Source organism: Salvelinus fontinalis, chromosome 5, assembly GCF_029448725.1.
Source record: "Salvelinus fontinalis isolate EN_2023a chromosome 5, ASM2944872v1, whole genome shotgun sequence".
In the NCBI taxonomy this organism is placed as follows: Eukaryota; Metazoa; Chordata; class Actinopteri; order Salmoniformes; family Salmonidae; genus Salvelinus; species Salvelinus fontinalis.
Window position 1 is genome coordinate 13,902,946 of NC_074669.1, and position 20,597 is coordinate 13,923,542.

The window sequence follows — 20,597 nt, forward strand, 5'->3', positions numbered from 1 at the left end:
AGAGTGATAAACTCTCTACATCCTGGTTCCTGTTGTGCAGCTGCTGGGGGTGACAGCTATAGAGGACCGGTTGCAGGACGAGGTCCCTGAGACCATCTCCATGCTCAGACAGGCTGGACTCAAAGTCTGGGTGCTGACCGGGGACAAGAAAGGTAACTACTGCTCCCCGCTGTCTGTCTGTCTCTGTCTGTTGGTCTTTCACTCCTTTTTTTCTCTCTTTCTCTCTGCAGAGACAGTGGTGAACATAGGGTACGCCTGCAGACTTCTGGATCCTGATACCAGACTACTAGAAGGGGATGAACTGAGGTCAAACATATTTACACACACACACATACACACAGACGAAAACACAGACACACAAAGACACACATTCCCGCGCACACACACACACACACACACACACACACACACACACACACACACGGACAAACACACAGAGACACACACACACACACACACACACACACACACACACACGCACAAACACACAGAGACACACGGGGACACACACATGGACACACACACACATTGACGATACTTTCCAATATATCTATTTTTCTGTATCCTCCCACAGGCAGCTCCTCCAGTCTCCTGATCCAGAGATTACTTTCTCCAAGGGCAAAGAGACAGAGCTGTGGTGTGTGGACAGGGAGAGGGCTGGGGAGAAATCAGCACTGGTCCTCACCGGCCCTGAACTGGTAAACATACACTACCGGTTAAAAGTTTAGAAAACCTACTCATTTAAGAGTTTTTCTTTCTTCATTTTTTTAACACATTTGGAATCATGTAGTAAGCAAACAAGTGTTAAACAAATTCTTCGAATAACCACCCTTTGCCTTGACGACAGCTTTACACACTCTTGGCATTCTCTCAACCAGCTTCATTAGAAATGCTTTTCCAACTCTTGAAGGAGTTCCCACATATGCTAAGCACCTGTTGGCTGCTTTTCCTTCACTCTGCGCTCCAACTCATCTCAAACATCTCAGTTTGGTTGAGGTCAAGTGATTGTGGAGGCCAGGTCATCTGATGCAGCTCTCCATCACTTACATTGGTCAAATAGCCCTCACACAGCCTGGAGGTGTGTTGGGTCATTGTCCTGTTGAAAAACAAATTACAGTCCCACTAGGCACAAACCAAATGGGATGGCATATCGCTGCAGAATGCTGTGGTAGCCATGCTGGTTAAGTGTGCCTTGAATTCTAAATAAATCACTGACTGTGTCACCAGCAAAGCACCCCCACACCATCACACCTCCTCTTCCATGCTTCACGGTGGGAACCACACATACAGGAGATCATCCATTCACCTATTCTGCATCTCACAAAGACACAGCGGATGGAACCAAAAATCTCACATTTGCACTCCAGACCAAAGACAGATTTCCACTGGTCTAATGTTCATTGCTAGTGTTTCTTGGCCCAAGCATGTCTCTTCTTCTTATTGGTGTCCTTTAGTAGTGGTTTCTTTGCAGCAATTTGACCATGAAGGCCTGATTCATACAGTCTCCTCTGAACAATTGATGTTGAGATGTGTCTCTTACTTGACCTCCATAAAGCATTTATTTGGGCTGCAATTTCTGAGGCTGGTAACTCTAATGAACTTATCCTCTGCAGCAGAGGTAACTCTGGGTCTTCCTTTCCTGTGGCGGACCTCATGATAGCCAGTTTCATCATAGTTCTTGATGGTTTTTGCGACTGCACTTGAAGAAACGTTCAAAGTTCTTGCAATGTTCCGTATTGACTGACCTTTACGTCTTAAACTAATGATGGACTGTCGTTTCTCTTTGCTTATTTGAGCTGTTCTTGCCATAATATGGACTTGGTCTTTTGCCAAATAGGGCTATCTTCTGTATCCCCCCCACCTTGTCACAACACAACTGATTGGCTCAAACGCATTAAGAAGGAAAGAAATTCCACAAATGTACTTTTAAGAAGGCACACCTGTTAATTGAAATGCATTCCAGGTGATTACCTCATGAAGCTGGTTGAGAGAATGTCATGAGATTACAAAGCTGTCATCAAGAAAAACGGTGGCTATTTGAAGAATCTCAAATATAAAATATATTTTCAATTGTTTAACACTTTTTTTGTTTACTATATGATTCCATATGTGTTATTTCACAGTTCTGATATCTTCACTATTATTCTACAATATAGAAAATAGTAAAAAAAATAAAGAAAAATCCTTGAATGAGTAGGTGTTCTAATCACCTTTTAAGGACCCAGGTGCAGACTGTCACGTTCGTTGAAATGAACGGATCAAGGTGCAGCGTGCGTAGAGTTCCACATCTTTAATAATGAAACTCACAAAAAACAATAAAGGATAAACGATACGTGAAGCAAATGCAGTGCTCACAGGCACTACACTAAAACAAGATCCCACAAACTAAAGGTGGAAAAAAGGCTGTCTAAGTATGATCCCCAATCAGAGACAACGATAGACAGCTGCCTCTGATTGGGAACCATACCCGGACAACAAAGAAATAGAAAAACTAGAATGCCCACCCAAATCACACCGCGACCTAACCAAATAGAGAAATAAAAAGGCTCTCTAAGGTCAGGGCGTGACACAGACAGTGTTGAAGAAACTAAAGTTTATTCTTTAAACAGGGGCAGGCAAACAACAGGTCAAGGCTGGCAGGGGTCAATAATTCAGAGGGGATATAAGGCACCGGAACAGCAGGCAAGCTCAGGATCAGGTCAGGCAGAGGTCCGTAATCCACAGTAGTGGGTCAAAGGTACAGGACAACAGGCAGGCTCAGGGTCAGGGCAGGCAGAACGGTCAGAACCGGGAAACTAGAAACAGGAGCAAGGAACAAGCGGGGGCAGGGAAACAAAACACAGGTAGGTTCTACGAACACAACAAACTGGCAACAGACAAACAGAGAACACAGGTATAAATACACAGGGGATACTGGGGAAGATGGACGACACTTGGTGGGGGTGGAGACAAGCACAAAGACAGGTGAAACAGATCAGGGCGTGACAGTTCTAAATCTTTGGACCGGTAGTAAAGGTGTTAATGCTAATACGCTCCCTTTTAAGACCATAAGACTGAAAACATTATAGCTTAGTGATTATCCATAATTCTGTATCATTCATTTGCTCTGAGTCTAGTAAACACTCCCTTTATCTAAAGGCTGCCTTATCTTGTTGTTTATTCAGAAAACCATCAGACAAAAGGTTAATAGTGTTCATGGTTTGTCCCTTCTCAGGCGGAGTTTGATGCCAGGCCAGAATGGGGTGCCAGGTTCATGTCCCTGGCAGGGCTGTGCCAGTCAGTGCTCTGTTGCCGTGTGACTCCCGGCCAGAAGGCTGACGTGGTCACACTCGTTAGGAAAAACACCGCCTCCATCATCATGGCAATAGGTGACGGCGCCAACGACGTGAACATGATCAAGAGTGAGTGTGATGGACAAAAAGGTTGACTGTGAAATTATGTTATGATTTCTGTTCAAAGACAGGGTGTATTTAACATGTTCTTTCTCACTCACTCACTCACTCACTCCCTCTCTCTCTCTCTCTCTCTCTCTCTCTCTCTCTCTCTCTCTCTCTCTCTCTCTCTCCCCTCCTCCCTCGTGTAGCGGCTCATATAGGGGTAGGTTTGGCTGGGGTAGAGGGGGGTCAGGCAGTTCAGAATGCTGACTATACCCTGGCCAAGTTCAGATTCCTACAGAGACTCCTATTGGTCCACGGACGCTGGTCGTACCGCCGAATTGCTGTCTTTCTGCGTTACTTCCTGTACAAAACCTGCAGCTTCGCTTTGGTGCACATTTGGTTCGGCTTCTTCAACGGCTTCAGTGCCCAGGTTAGATGTCAACACTGGTCACATTGGTTTAGCACCAGAATCATTCATATAACGCTAATGGTTTATGGGGGAGGGGGTTCTGGGTGGGGAACAACCAATGGGTGGGTTTCCCTGTGGGTCCTGTTTTTGTTTCACATCCATGGGCTTATTAACACTAAAGATAACAATTCCATCGTTAATAATGTATTCGTTTTTTTTTATGGCAACGCTACCCATTATTTCTTGGAATTTGAAAGGCCTCAATATTGCTATCAAATGTTACAGCTGTCTTGATATCCTAGCAATGAACCAGTGGTGGAAAAAGTATACAATTGTCACACTTGACTTAAAGTAAAGATACCTTAATAAAAAATTACTCAAGTAAAAGTGTTAGTCACCCAGTAAAATACTACTTGAGTAAAAGTCTGAAAGTATTTGGTTTTAAATATACTTAAGTATCAAAAGTAAAAGTATAAATCATTTCAAATTCCTTATATTAAGCAAACTAGACAGCACTATTTTCTTGTTTTTTAGTTTATGGCTAGAGGAGCACACTCCAACACTCAGACATCATTTATAAACTAAGCATGTGTGTTTAGTGAGTCCGCCAGATCAGAGGTAGTAGGGATGACCAGGGATGTGTGTGAATTGGACCATTTTCCTGTCCTGCGAAGCATTCAATGTAAGTACTTTTGGGTGTGAAGGAAAATGTATGGAGTAAAACGTACATTATTTTCGTTAGGAATGTAGTGAAGTAAAAGTACAAATTGTCAAAAATATAAATAGTAAAGTTAAGTACAGATACCCTTAAAAACTTCTTAAGTAGTACTTTAGAGTGTTGTTATTTAAGTACTTTACACCACTGCAAAAAAACATATTAATATAAAGAACCAGTATACTGTATAAAGGTATAATCATAATGAAACATAAGAAAAGGTGAAGACGAAGAAGGCAGAATCACTTTCCTTTAATGTATCCATAATGGAAAGAAAATTGCCTTCATTAATATGTACGCTCCAAATTCATATTTTTATTCTCTCAACAGCATATTATTAGAATTAACTTAATTCCATCTGGTTATTAGGACAGACTTGAATGGTATTTTGGACATATGGGACAAATCTATACTGAAACAAAATATAAACGCAACATGTAAAGTGTTGGTCCCATGTTTCATGAGTTGAAATAAAAGATCCAACAAATTTGTTTACATCCCTGTTAGTGATAATTTCTTCTTTGCAAAGATAATCCATCCACCTGACATGTGTGGCATATCAAGAAGCTGATTAAACAGCATGATAATTACACAGGTGTACCTTGTGCTGGGGACAATAAAAGGCCACTCTTAAATGTGCAGTTTTGTCACACAACACAATGCCACACATGTCTCAATTTTGAGGGAGCACACAGTTGACATGCTGACTGCAGGAATGTACACCAGAGCTGTTGCCAGAGAATTTTATGTTAATTTCTCTACCATAAGCCGCTTCCAAAGTTGTTTTAGAGAATTTGGCAGTATGTCCAACTGGCCTCACAGCCGCAGACCATGTGTAACCACGCCAGTCCAAGACCTCCACACCCGGCTTCTTTCCCTGCGGGATTATCTGAGATAGCCACCTGGACAGCTGATAAAACTGAGGACAATTTATTTGTATTTGTATTTATTATTGATCCTCATTAGCTGCTGCCAAGGGATCAGCTACTCTTCCTGGGGTCCAGCAAAATTAAGGCAGTTCTACAATTTTAAAAACATTACATTCACAACAGATTTCACAACATATTAAGTGTGTGTCCTCAGGCCCCAACTCTACTACCACGTATCTAGAACACAAAATCCATGTGACGTGTGTGTATAGTGCCTATGTTATCGTGCGTATGTATGCATGTGTATATGCCTATGTTTGTGTTGCTTCACAGTCCCCCTGCTCCATAAGGTGTATTTTATCTGTTTATTTAAATATAATTTTACTGCTTGCATGACGTGACTTGACGTGGAATAGAGTTCCATGTAGTCATGGCTCTCTGTAGTACTGTGCGCCTCCCATAGTCTGTTCTGGACATTGGGACTGTGAAGAGACCTCTGGTGGCATGTCTTGTGGGGTATGCATGGGTGTCCGAGCTGTGTGCCAGTAGTTCAAACAGACAGCTCGGTGCATTCAACATGTCAATACCTCTCATAAATAGAAGCAGTGATGAAGTCAATCTCTCCTCCACTTTGAGCCAGGAGAGATTGACATGCATATTATTAATGTTAGCTCTCTGTGTACATGTAAGACCCAGCCGTGCTGCCCTGTTCTGAGACAATTTCAATTTTCCAAAGTCCCTCTTTGTGGCACCTGACCACACGACAGAACAGTAGTCCAGGTGCGACAAAACTGGGGCCTGTAGGACCTGCCTTGTTGATAGTGTTGTTAAAAAGGTAGAGCAGCGCTTTATCATGGACAGACTTCTCCCCATCTTAGCTACTGTTGTATCAATATGTTTTGGCCATGACAGTTTACAATCCAGGGTTACTCCAAGCAGTTTAGTCACCTCAACTTGCTAAATTTCCACATTATTCATGACACGATTTAGTTGAGGTTAAAGTTTTAGTGAATGATTTGTCCCAAATACAATGCTTTTTGTTTTTAAAATACTTAGGACAAACTTTTTCTTTGCCACCCATTCTGAAGCTAACTGTAACTCTTTGTTAAGTGTTTCAGTCATTTCAGTCGCTGTAGTAACTGACGTGTATAGTGTTGAGTCACCCGCATATGTTTTTCCCAGCAGTAGACTATGATCAATAATGTCAAATGCCACACTAAACAGCCACCACCATCTTTATGTCTATATTGTTTGTAATGAAGCCCTTTAATGGGTAAAAATTATTTTTATTGGCTGGGCCTGGCTCCACAGTGGGTGGGCCTGGCTCCAAAATGGATGGGCCTACGGCCTCCCAGGCCTACCCATGGCTGCACCCCTGCCCAGTCATGTGAAATCCATAGATGAGGGTCTATTGAATTTATTTCAATTGACTGATTTACTTACAGTACCAGTCAAAAGTTTGATCACACCTACTCATTCAAGGGTTTTTCTTAATATTTACTATATTCTACATTGTAGAATAATAGTGAAGACATCATATGGAATCATATAGTAACCAAAAAAGTGTTAACCTGTCTAGGATGAGGGTGCCGCTAGCGGCACTCCCCCCCCCCCACTGAAAAGGCAGAGCCGCGAAATTCAAAAAAAATATTTTTTTTAAATATTTAACTTTCACACATTAAAGTCCAATACAGCTAATGAAAGACACAGATCTTGTGAATCCAGCCAACATGTCCGATTTTTAAAATGTTTTACAGGGAAGACACAATATGTAAAGATGTACATCTATTACCTAAAAACACATTAGCATAATCCACCATCTTTTATTTGTCCACCAACACCAGTAGCTATCACCAATTCGGCTAAACTAAGATATTTATAGCCCCTAACCAAGAAAAAAACTCATCAGATGACAGTCTGATAACATATTTATGGTATGGGATAGGTTTTGTTAGAAAAAAGTGCATATTTCAGGTAGATGGCATAGGTTACAATTGCACCCACCGTCACAAATGGACTAGAAAAACTACATTGAGCAACGTGTTTACCTACTTACTAATCATCAAACATTTCGTAAAAATACACAGCATACACTAATCGAAAGACACAGATCCTGTGAATACAGACAATATTTCAGATTTTCTAAGTGTCTTACAGCGAAAACACAATAAATCGTTATATTAGCATAGCACATAGCAGCCCAGCATTGATTCTAGCCAAAGTGAGCGATAAAAGTCAACATCGCCAAAATATATTAATTTTTTCACTAACCTTCTCAGAATTCTTCAGATGACACTCCTGTAACATCATATTACACAATCCATATAGAGTTTGATCGAAAATGTTTATATTTAGCCACCAAAATCATGGTTAGACAATGTGAAATGTAGCCAAGCTGGTGAGAAAATGTCCGTGCGCCACTTAGACAGTGATCTACTCTTATACATAAATACTCATAAACGTGACTAAAAAATATAGGGTGGACAGGGATTGATAGACAATTTAATTCTTAATACAATCGCGGAATTACATTTTTTTATTTATCCTTACTTTTCAATACAGTTTGCGCCAAGCGAAGCTACGTCAAAAAACATGGCGTCCTAAGCCACTAACATTTTTCGACAGAAACACGATTTATCATAATAAAAATGTCCTACTTTGAGCTGTTCTTCCATCAGTATCTTGGGCAAAGGATCCTTTCTTGGGAGTAATCGTCTTTTGGTGGAAAGCTGTCCTCTTGCCATGTGGAAATGCCAACTGCGTTCAGGATGAACTGGAAGCGTGCCCAGCAATTCACAGCGTTTCAGAAATAAATGTCCCAAAATCGCACTAAACGGATATAAATTGCTATAAAACGCTTTAAATTAACTACCTTATGATGTTTTTAACTCCCATAACGAGTAGAAACATGACCCGAGTAATATTACTCCCTCCACTAATGCTTGGAACAGGTGCGGGTCGGTGTCCTCTAGGCGCATGACGCAGCTCCAAAAGAGTGACTAGCCTCAGGGTTTTTTAATTTGTAGTGCCTGTGAACGCGCAATCGACCCCATTCAAATCGTCATCACGTAAAGGCATCCAGGGGAAGACGTAAGCAGTGTCCGTATACTCATAGCAATAACAGTGCCCTTTTAACTGACTCCAGATCAGGGGCCAAAATTTCTGAAATCTGACTCCATGTCAGGGAAATTGCTGTAGAATGGGCTCTGTTCCACTTAGAGACAAAATTTCAACTCCTATAGAAACTATAGACTGTTTTCTATCCAATAATAATAATAATATGCATATTGTACGATCAAGGATTTTGTGGGAAGCCGTTTCAAAAATTACACGATTAGCATAAATAGTCACAACAGCGCCCCCATCCTCAACAGGTTAAACAAATCAAAATATATAAAATATATGTTATATTTCAGATTCTTTACAGAAGCCACCCTTTGCCTTGATAACAGCTTTGCACACTCTTGGCATTCTCTCAACCAGCTTCACCTGAAATGCTTTTCCAACAGTAAAAAAATTATATTTAGATTTGTTTAACACTTTTTTGGTTACTATATGATTCCATATGTGTTATTTCATAGTTTTGATGTCTACAATGTAGAAAATCGTAAAAATAAAGAAAAACCCTTGAATGAGTAGGTGTGTCTGAACTTTTGACTGATACTGTACAGTTGAAGTCGGAAGTTTACATACACTTAGGTTGGAGTCATTAAAATTCGCTTTTCAACCCCTCCGCGAATTTCTTGTTAACAAACTATAGTTTTTGCAAGTCGGTTAGGACATCTATTTTGTCCATGACACAAGTAATTTTTCCAACAATTGTTTACAGACAGATTATTTCACTTATAATTCACTGTATCACAATTCCAGTGGCTCAGAAGTTTACATACACTAAGTTGACTGTGCCTTTAAACAGCTTGGAAAATTCCAGAAAATTATGTCACGGCTTTAGAAGCTTCTGATAGGCTAAATGACATAATTTGAGTCAATTGGAGGTGTACCTGTGGGTGTATTTCAAGGCCTACCTTCAAACTCAGTGCCTCTTTGCTTGACATCATGAGAAAATCAAAAGAAATCAGCGAAGACAGAAAAAATATTGTAGATCTCCACAAGTCTGGTTCTTCCTTGGGAGCAATTTCCAAACGCCTGAAGGTACCACGTTCATCTGTATAAACAATAGTATGCAAGTATAAACACCATGGGACCACACAGCCGTCATACCGATCAGGAAGGAGACGCGTTCTGTCTCCTAGAGATGAATGGACTTTGGTGCGAAAAGTGCAAATCAATCCCAGAACAACAGCAAAGGACCTTGTGAAGATGCTGGAGGAAACAGGTACAAAAATATCTATATCCACAGTAAAACGAGTCCTATGTCGACATAACCTGAAAGGCCGCTCAACAAAGAAGAAGCCACTGCTCCAAAACCACCATAAAAAAGCCAGACTACGGTTTGCAACTGCACATGGGGACAAAGATCATACTTTTTGAAGAAATGTCCTCTGGTCTGATGAAACAAAAATAGAACTGTTTGGCCATAATGACCATCGTTATGTTTGGAGGAAAAAGGGGGACGCTTGCAAGCCGAAGAACACCATCCCAACTGTGAAGCACGGGGTGCTAACATCATGTTGTGGGGGTGCTTTGCTGCAGGAGGGACTGGTGCACTTCACAAAATAGATGTCATTATGAGGAAGGAAAATGATATGGATATATTAAAGCAACATCTCAAGACATCAGTCAGGAAGTTAAAGCTTGGTCGCAAATGGGTCTTCTTTATGTACATTGACCCCAAGCATACTTCTAAAGTTGTGGCTTCAGGACAACAAAGTCTCTGATTGTAAATCCAGACCAGGCTTGACTAAGTTCTTTCTAAAATAATGAGGAACTCATCTTCTCTCAACAGAAGAAGCCACCTCGCTGGGAGACCAAGTCTCTCTCAATGATCTCAAAAGGGCATTGGGTAGTATGAATAAAGGCAAATCGCCTGTATGGGACGGTATTGCTTCTGAGCTCTATTTAAATTGTTGAAATCAATTAGGTCCAATATTGCTCAAAATTATTAGCACAGCCGTTCACAAGGGTTTATTTAAGATGTGAATACAGCACTAATTTCCCCTTAATAAAACAAAGGTAAGGATGCCACCCAGTGTTCGACACTATGGCCCCAAATCTTTGATAAACAAAATGTTGTCATCCCATCTCGAGACGTACTTACCAAAATTGGTCCACACTAACAAAATAAATTATCCCTGGATAACCGCCGTCAATTCCTACATACTGTATCTAAAATGCTTCATCAGAAACAACAGCTCCTTGACCTGTTTTATCTCTCGATGCATCCTTTTTTTTTGATAGACTAGATTGGTCATATCTCTGGTCTGTCTTGGAACATACGGGAATTGGCTCCAATTTAATTAATATAATTAAAATGCTATATGCCAATCACATAGCCAAGTTTTAACAGGTCATATCTGCTCCTCTCTGTTCAGAATTACTAAAAGCAGCAGAAAAGGCGATCCAATTTCTCCTTTGCTAATTGTATTCTCAATGGAACATATGCAATTCATCAATCAAAGGAAATAATAGAAATTTCCCTCAAATCTACTGATCATTTAATCTCATTATACGCAAATGATACTTTACCATATCTAGACAATGTATATCAATCGCTCCCAAACGCATTGAAGATCATATATAAATTCATCGTAATCTCAAGTTATAAAATTGATATAACCAAATCAGCCCTACTGCCTGATGGAAGACTCCACCTCTACCTTTGGAGGCTCCTCAGAAGAGGAAGGGGAGGACCATCCTCAGTGAATTTCATGAACATAAAAATAGTGCAACATTAAAAATATTGTAAATATATTATACCAAATAATTGATTAAAACACACTGTTTTGCAAGATCTACAGTAGCCTCAGCAGCACTCTGTAGGGTAGCACCATGATGTAGCCAGAGGACAGATAGCTTCTGTCCTCCTCTAGATACATTGACTTCAATATAAAACCTAGGCGGCTCATGGTTCTCACCCCCTTCCATAGACTTACACAGTAATTGTGACAACTTCCGGAGGATGTCCTCCAACCTATCAGAGCTCTTGCAGCATGAACTGGCATGTCGTCCACCCTATCAAAGTATCAGATAATTTATCTAGTACTGAAAGCATAAGCTACAGCTAGCTAGCACTGCAGCAAATAAAATGTGCTGAGGAGTTGACTCAAAGAGAGAGAAAGATAATAGTTGAACAGTTTTGAACACATTAATTTCTTCCCAAAATTAAGGTGAAGCAAAAAGAGAGAGAGAGAGCGAGAGAGAGAGAGAGGGAGAGAGAGGGAGAGCTAGCTATATTTCCTAGTAAAACATTTTTCACTTTCACTTTCACTTAGCTAATGCAGCTAGTTAGTTTAGCCTATGCAAACACCCGGTTCAAACAGAGAGGGATGCTATGTTAGCTAGCTGGCTATGGCTATGGCTATCCAACACTGGAAAAAGATGGCACCGACAGACATGGCAGCTCTGCTTCTAGCTCCTAAGCAACTTTGCAGTATTTTTTTTTTGTGTGTGTATTATTTCTTACATTATTACCCCAGAAAGTTTTTTGTCTTATTAGATACAGCCGGAAATAACTTTTGGATATCAGAGCGACGGTAACTCACCTGCATTACGACCAGGAATACGACTTTCCCGAATTGGATCCTTTGTTCGAACACTCCATGGCAATTTAACTTATCCCAGATGCTGCTCCAAGACGCCACCGGTGGAGAAGAGGTATTCGGAGTGTACTTCTAGTCTGACTCAGGAGGCGTGCACACCATCCACCGCTTCCAAGTATATTACTCGTTAATGTTCAGTCTCCAGACAATGAAGTAGACGAGCTCGAGGCTAGGATCACCTTCCAGAGAGACGTCAGGGACTGTAACATATTCTGTTTCACAAAATCATGGCTCTCTCCGGATATACTGTCCCCGTTCAATACAGCCAGATGGGTTCTCAGTACATCGCGCAGACAGGAATAAAGAACTCTCCTGGAAGAAGAAAGACGGGGCTGTAAGTTTTATGATTAACCACTCATGGTGTGATTGTGATAACATACAGAAACTCAAGTCCTTTTGTTCACCCGACCTAGAATACCTCACAATCAAATGCCGACTGTATTACCTCCCAAGGGAATTCTCTTCGGTTATAGTCACAGCCGTGTAGATTCCCCCTCAAGCTGATACCACGACAGCCCTCAAGGAACTACACTGGACTTTGTGCAAACTGGAAACCACATATCCTGAGGGCCCATTTATTGTAGCTGGGAATTTTAACAAAGCAAATTTGAGGAAAATGCTACCAAAGTTCTATCAACAAATTGACTGTAGTACTTGCGCTGCTAAAACACTTGACCACTACCTCCAAGGCCCTCCCCCGCCCTCCTTCAGCAAATCAGATCATGACTCCATTTTGCTCATCCCTTCCTATAGGCACAAAACTCAAAGAAGAAGTACCTGTGCTTAGGTCTATTCAACGCTGGTCTGACAAATCGGAATCCATGCTTCAAGATTGTTTTGATCACACGGACTGGGAAGTGTTTCGGGTATCCTCTGAGAATAACATCAACGTGTATACAGACACGGTGACTGACTTCCTCATTTCCCACTGTGATTATTAAAACCTACCCAAATCGTAAACCGTGGATAGATGGCAGCATTCGCACAAAACTGAAAGCACGAACCACCGCATTTAACTATGGCAAGGTGACTGGGAATATGGTTGAATACAAACAGTGTAGTTATTCCCTTTATAAGGTAATCAAACTGGCAAAAAAGCAATACAGAGACAAAGTGGAGTCGCCGAAGACATATGTGGCAGGGTCTACAGACAATCACAGATTACAAAGGGAAAACCAGCCACGTCACGGACACCAACGTCTTGCTCCCGGACAAGTTCAACACCTTCTTCGTCCGCTTTGAGGATAACACAGTGCCACACATGGCCCGCTCCCAAGGACTGTGGGCTCTTGTTCTCCGTGGCTGATGAGTGTAAGACATTTAAACGTGTTAACCCTCGCAAGGCTGCCAGCCCAGACGTTATCCCTAGCCGCGTCCTCAGAGCATGCGCATGCTGGCTGGAGTATTTACGGACATATTCAATCTCTCCCTATTCCAGTCTGCTGTCCCCACTTGCTTCAAGATGGCCACCATTGTTCCTGTAGCCGAGAAAGCAAAGGTAACTGAGCTAAATTACTATCGCCCCATAGCACTCACTTCTGTCATCATGAAGTGCTTTGAGAGGGTAATTAAGGATCATATCACCTCTCCCTTACCTGACACCCTAGACTCACTTCAATTTGCATACCATCCCAATAGATCCACAGACGATGTGATCACACTGCACACTGCCCTATCCCATCTGGACAAGAGGAATACCTATGTAAGAATGCTGTTCATTGACTATAGCTCAGCCTTCAACACCAGGTGGTGAAGGTAGGAAACAACACCTTCACTTCGCTGATCCTCAACACAGGGGCCCCACAAGGGTGCGTGCTCAGCCCCCTCCTGTACTCCGTGTTCACCCATGATTGCGTGGCCACGCATGCCTCCAACTCAATCATCAAGTTTGCAGATGACACAACAGTTGTAGGCCTGATTACCAACAATGACGAGATAGCTTACAGGGAGGAGGTGAGGGCCCTGGTGGAGTGGTGCCAAGAAATTAACCTCTCCCTCAATGTTAACAAAACAAAGGAGCTTAAACGTACATGAATTTGGGGATAACGGGGATTAACATACATGAATTTATCCAATAGAAACTCTTGTTTGTAACTATTGGACTAATGATTACACCCTAGATCAGCTAGATGCAGTCAAGAGTGCAAAGCGGTATTAAATATGTCACTGTCTGTCACCTTCATTACTCAAAATTATCTCGACCTGTGCACCTACGTTGTAGTCTTTCATTCATAGGCTAGATTGTAGCAACCTCATGATGGGTACAGAGAACATTTAAGACTGATGTAGTAGCCTCATCCTATCGATGTTACATTGAACTGGGAGAATGGAATATGAATGACAGTCATCCAATATGCTGTAATAGAAAGTCCATGTTCATTAAAAAAAATATAATTCTCCCTCATCTTAAACGGCACCGACCGCCACTGGTCTCTGCTCATGGAATCCCAGTCGTTTCCCATTTTACATATTTGGGGGTAGATATATTTCCTTCCTTGGATAAAACCACTGTCAGAAACCTTAACAGAACGCTCAAATCAATTCAATCCAACCTCAGTAGATGGAATAACATTCCAGTTGCTTTAACCGGCAGAATAAATATTATTGAAAGTAATATATTGCCCTGGCTGAATTTCTGTAGTTCAAAGCTTCCCATCTCTTCCCCTTCTGGCTATTGAAAAACAATGGAACTGGTAATCAAGGTAATCAAAATGGCATGCCCATACTCCAATATTTCACAATAATGCCTTGCAATATGGAGGGAGGCCTTTTACATCCCAACCAACAGTCCAAATGTGGAAACCGTACCCTTGGCGATATCATGTACAGTAATGGTTTGAGAACATTCCAAGATTTGAAAGATACATAAATACACATTACCAGGCAACTCCTTTTTTCTGTATTTACAATTTAGGTCAGCTATCCTGGCCTATGGAGTCTCTCGGGAAACCCAACTCCCGAACCATCCAATTATGGAATTTATAAATAAATTATCAACTTTTGGAAACCTCATATTCTGAGCCAGCCATTAAAAAGTATGGTCCACAGACCTGACTGAATCTGAACGACCGTTTAACTGGAAGCGAATATGGAAAAATATGACATTGGCATTCAGTAATCTAAACCAATTTATAACATTTTAAGTTTGTTCACAGACTGTATTTAACACCAAGGAAACGTTTTACGATTAAATTGGCCCCAACTCCCACCTCTTCACTGTGTCCCCTAAATCAGGTAGCCACTTTCCTTCATATGATGTAGGAGTGCCCTGCAGTTAAATGTTTCTGGGGCAAAGTTACAAAATTAATTTAGAAGTGCTTGAATGTAAATATTCATGCTTTGCATCTATTATGTTACATAACGATGATAGCTCCTTGAATCTCTCAATCAATCAAAGACTGTTACAGCTGGCTGTTGGCTGGGGTTGTGGGAATGGGAGGCCCTCTTCTTTTTTTGTTTTGTTTTCCTGTTTATACTTAATTTATTATTAATTAAACAAAAAATATGATCCTTTGTAATGTTTTTATTTTATGTTCTCTTCTTTTTTCTTCTTCTTTGGAGTGGCAGCCCACAGGTACAATGTATATATAATGAATAGAAAATATATGGATTATGAAATTATATGAATGTAAATACCTGTAACCCCCCCCCCCAACAAATACCCCCCAAATCATATAATGGAACTGCAACCTTTTTTAAAAGAGCCCAATGTTTTAGCCATTTTCTGTGCTGTTTTCTTCCAGTCTCTGTATGAGAATTGGTTCATCATCCTGTACACTGTGTTCTACACTGCAATGCCAGTAGAATGCCTGGGCATTTTTGAGCAGGTAAGAGAAAAGAGAAAGGCATCTTTGTAGCGAGGTGTGAAATCTCAAGGGGCCCAGTGTTTCTGTTTTACACCATGTGGCCATGGACACACTCCTGACCCTTACCATACTGTTGTTTGATCTGCTCTCTCCTATAGGATGTGAGTGCAGAGTGCAGTCTGAGCTGGCCGGAGCTCTACAAGGTTGGCCAGAGACAGGAGCTGTTCAACGCCTGGCTGCTGGCTGCCACCCTGCTCCATGCCCTCTACACCTCTCTGGTTCTCTTCTTTATGCCCCTGGGGATCTTCTACAACTCTGCCCTGGACTACCAGACCATGGCCGTCACTGTCAGCATAGCATTGTTGTTCTCTGCCACCATTGAGGTTAAAAGAGTTAGAGGTCATGGAACGGACATAAACAGTTCTATGAAGTTACACATCACTGCTGATTATCGTTGATGATTATGATACATGTATTGACATGGACATTGTGTGTTGGTTTGTGTGTCTCAGATCATTCTCCTGACCAGACACTGGACTAAGTGGAGTGTGGCTGCTATGTGTGTCAGCTTTGGCCTGTTCTTTGTGTGTACGCCTATCACTCACAGTCCCAAGCTATTTGAGATGTCCCCAGTTGACTACTACTTCCCTGGTACACAGCTCACTTCTACCACTGTCTTAACATTGATATTTTATACTGTCTTGAACTGACTATGTGTGTGGTAATATTGAGGTGGTTGGGTGTGTCTGTCTGTGGTCTGATCAGGTGTGTCTCAGAATGCCTTCCCCAGCCCGGTGGTGTGGTTCACAGCCCTGCTGACAGCCTGGACTGCTGTCCTACCCTCCTTTACCATCCACACCCTCAACATCATCCTCACTAACCCAGACAAACATAGGGTGAGACTGCCATTGACTCTGTGTGTGTGTGTGTGTGTGTGTGTGTGTGTGTGTGTGTGTGTGTGTGTGTGTGTGTGTGTGTGTGTGTGTGTGTGTGTGTGTGTGTGTGTGTGTGTGTGTGTGTGTGTGTGTGTGTGTGTGTGTGCGCGCGCATGTGGAATGGCCATGTTACATTACCCACAGTGGAGAGAAGTCATGTTTGACCTGTTCTCTGATTTCCCCCAGGTTCACATCACCAAGCACGGGCCTGTAGAGCTGCAGAAGTCTGGCTTCAGGAGAGGAGACTCCCACCGCCGCTCCTCCTACGCCATGTCTCAGGGCCGAGGCATCGGCCGGCTCATCACTTCTGGAGCTAGTTGCCGTGGCACAGCTCCCCCGGTGGACAGGGGGGGAACTTTAGGTGAAAATGTCACACTAGCAGGCCAAACACAGAGCGATGATGCTCCGAAGAATATTACTGAAAATGGTTCATCCAAATAGATGGAAATGGGATTGATAATGTGTGTAGGTCCCTCCACAACTACAAGAATAATATATTTTCTACAGCAGTAAAAACATTGCAAATAGGGCCTGTCTATAGGGTCATAGTTTAACCCATGATTTAGCACTGGTAGTTCAGCACCTTGGACAGCAGAATCCCAGACCGGGGTGTAGCTGTTCAAATGATGGTTGGATGATATGGGAGTGGTTTGTGAGGATGGCATACAGATGTACGATCTTAATTTGATCACCCTGTTGCAGGAGATACACTACATTACCAAACATCTGTGGACTCCTGCTGGTTGAACATTTCATTCCAAAATCATGGGCATTAATATGGAGTTGGTTTCCCCGTTGCTGCTTTAACAGCTTCCACTCTTCTGGGAAGGCTTCTCATTAGATGTTGGAACATTGCCAGTCAAGTTCTTACACACCGATCTCGACAAACCATTTCTGTATGGACTTCGCTCCATGCACGGAGGCATTGTAATGCTGAAAGAAGAAAGGGCCTTCCCCAAACTGTTGCTGAAAAGTCTGAAGGACAGAATCGTCTAGAATGTAATTGTATGCTGTAGCGTTAAGATTTCCCTTCACTGGAACTAAGGGGCCTAGCCCGAACCATGAAAAACAGCCCCAGACCATTATTCCTTTTCCACCAAACCTTACAGTTGGCACTATGCATTTGGGCAGGTAGCGTTCTCCTGGCATCCGCCAAACCCTGATTCATCTACTGGACTGCCAGATGGTGACGTGTGACTCATCACTCCAGAAAATGTGTTTCCACTGCTCCAGAGTCCAATGGCGGCGAGCTTTACACCACTCCAGCCGACGCTTGGCATTGCACATGGTGATCTTAGGCTTGTGTGCGGCTGCTCGGCCATGGAAACCCATTTCGTGCAGCTCCTGACTAACAGTTCTTGTGCTGACATTGCTTCCAGAGGCAGTTTGGAATTCAGTAGTGAATGTTGCATTTTTACGCACTACGCGCTTCAGCACTCAGTGGTCCCGTTCTCTGAGCTTGTGTGACCTACCACTTTGCGACTGAGCCGTTGTTGCTCCTAGATGTTTCCACTTCACAATAACAGTACTTCCAGTTGACCAGGGCAACTCTACCAGGGCAGAAATTTGACAAACTGACTTGTTGGAAAGGTGGCATCCTATGATGGTGCCACATTGAAAATCACTGAGCTCTTCAGTAAGGCCATTCTACAGCCATTGTCTGTCTATGGTGCTTGCATGGCTGTGTTCTCAATTTTATACACCTGTCAGCAACGGGTGTGGCTGAAATAGCTGAATCCACTCATTTGAAGGGATATAAACATACTTTGTATATATACAGTAGTGCATTTCCTGTAATGCTGAAAATGCATAACTTGTAGTGTATTTGAGGTTTAAAAAGGCTTCTGAAGTTTGTAATTTACCTTACGAAATATATATCAACTCCTACAAAAATGTCAATTAATTACATAATCCACATAATAATTCACATGTCCTGTTGTTGCAGGATTATTTTCCTGCTGTAGCAAACTGTCTCAAATTGAAATCCTACATTTGTATGTTTTTCTGTTCTCTTTTGTATGCATTTTTTCTAAATAAATGATATTTGACACCTTATTGGTTTAAAAATCTTATTTTTATTTCAGCAGTCACCTACATTGTTAAATTAGATCAATTCAATACACCTTGGGATGCATAGTAATTGAGAGAAGATTGTTTGGATTGCAACATACTGTAGGATGTGTGTGCCCCATGTTTTGGGGTATACATTTGTGTATTTGCCCATAGAACATTACACATAGAACATTACATCCTTTCAAGAGCGACAACAAACCAAACTGAGACAGCACAGATGTTTTACAATTGTTTTATTTGTTAATTTGTTTCAAAACACGCAATTTACCCATATTATCCTTTTTAAATTCTTATTTTCTGTAACGGTTATTACTCCGATTTTTTTCCCTTCTCGAAAGTATCCACTAAAGCTAAATAAAGAGTTATCCACAGGCTCTCCTGCTTCTGCAGTAGGAGGAGGGACAAGAGGCTCTCAGTGTGTTGGGCCTTCAACATCCTGCAGGACGCACAGGTGTGTGTGTGTGTGTGTGTGTGTGTGTGTGTGTGTGTGTGTGTGTGTGTGTGTGTGTGTGTGTGTGTGTGTGTGTGTGTGTGTGTGTGTGTGTGTGTGTGTGTGTGTGTGTGTGTGTGTGTGTGTGTGTGTGTGTGTGTGTGTGTGTGTGTGTGTGTGTGTGTGTGTGTGTGTGTGTGTGTGTGTGTGTGTGTGTGTGTGTTTTCTAACAGCAAGGGAGGCATGTTTACATGGCCAGTGTTGAAATCCCTCACAGGAAACTAGAGCAGCTTTAAGAGCCGGGCATTGTCTCGGTTCAGTTGTCAGATTGTCATACCTCTGAATTCATCTTTGGTTTTTAGCAAATGCTCTCAAAGCGCAGACTTGTCTGTAATTCCATGCAGGTGAGTGAGTTTGTGTGTGTGTATGAGTATGTGTACTGTAAGTCACCCTTGCCTTTAAAGAGTGTTCCTTCCATATGGATGTCTCTGCATTGATTGATTGGGGCCTTCGTTGCCCCTGAACAGAGACTATGCAGTACAACATTGTAACACATTGAACCATGTAGAAAATTGATTTAGTCTACCCACTTGGGCATGGACTCCATTTCATGTAAATGACAGTTTGGGGTCTTTCTAAAAGCTGTAAAAGCACAGTCTGGTACCCACTAGAGAGTCAGTGCTGCAGTGCCTCTCTTCTCCAGGCCCTCTCTACAGTACCCTGAGTGACTGAAGCTGCTAAACCCACTCTGGCGGAAACCGGGAAGGGGGCAGATGTCATGAAATGGAAAGGGTAGGTGGGGGATAGAAGTTTGTACACTCTGACCCAGCAGCAATGATTAAGATTGGGGGGTCAGGTGTTTGCATAGTTTTCTGTGCAAAAGCCACCAGCCAGAGCCTCATATCTCTCATGGCTGGTTTCATCAACATTAGATCAGCAGGAGACCATGTTGGACAGGGGTCAGATGGGAAATGTAGTAACAGCTGTCTTGCATTGCACAGCACTGCATTGTGGGTTGCGTAGTTTGCATTGGGTTAATCATATAGACAAGGGGTGTCAGAGTAGGAGTGTCTCGAGGTAAGTTATAACTGTTTGGTTTGAGTTGTTTGTAATGATGTGTTGTTTGTGATGAGATTGATGATAGGGTGTGGGGTGGTGGGTAGTAGTGGGTAGTGGGCATATTTTTGCAGTCGGCGCAATACATCTGTAAATGACCCAGAGAGCCTCTTTTCCCGATTTCTCCTTCCAACCCCCCTGCTGGCCT

The 20,597-nt window shown here is 42.1% G+C and overlaps 1 protein-coding gene across 2 annotated transcripts in view; it reads left to right on the forward strand.

Annotated features, from left to right (window-relative positions):
- The window catches only part of atp8b3 (ATPase phospholipid transporting 8B3), a 34,569-nt gene extending 15,696 nt beyond the window's left edge, over positions 1–18,873 (forward strand). For both annotated transcript variants that reach the window (XM_055922538.1, XM_055922539.1), the window contains 10 exons: positions 41–152; positions 231–306; positions 575–698; positions 3,215–3,401; positions 3,584–3,807; positions 15,833–15,916; positions 16,054–16,278; positions 16,408–16,546; positions 16,661–16,791; positions 17,017–18,873. In XM_055922538.1, coding sequence (XP_055778513.1) covers positions 41–152; positions 231–306; positions 575–698; positions 3,215–3,401; positions 3,584–3,807; positions 15,833–15,916; positions 16,054–16,278; positions 16,408–16,546; positions 16,661–16,791; positions 17,017–17,271 — 1,557 coding nt within the window. In that variant the 3' untranslated portion in view covers positions 17,272–18,873. The remainder of the gene's footprint in view (positions 1–40; positions 153–230; positions 307–574; positions 699–3,214; positions 3,402–3,583; positions 3,808–15,832; positions 15,917–16,053; positions 16,279–16,407; positions 16,547–16,660; positions 16,792–17,016) is intronic.
- The last annotated feature ends 1,724 nt before the right edge of the window (positions 18,874–20,597 follow it).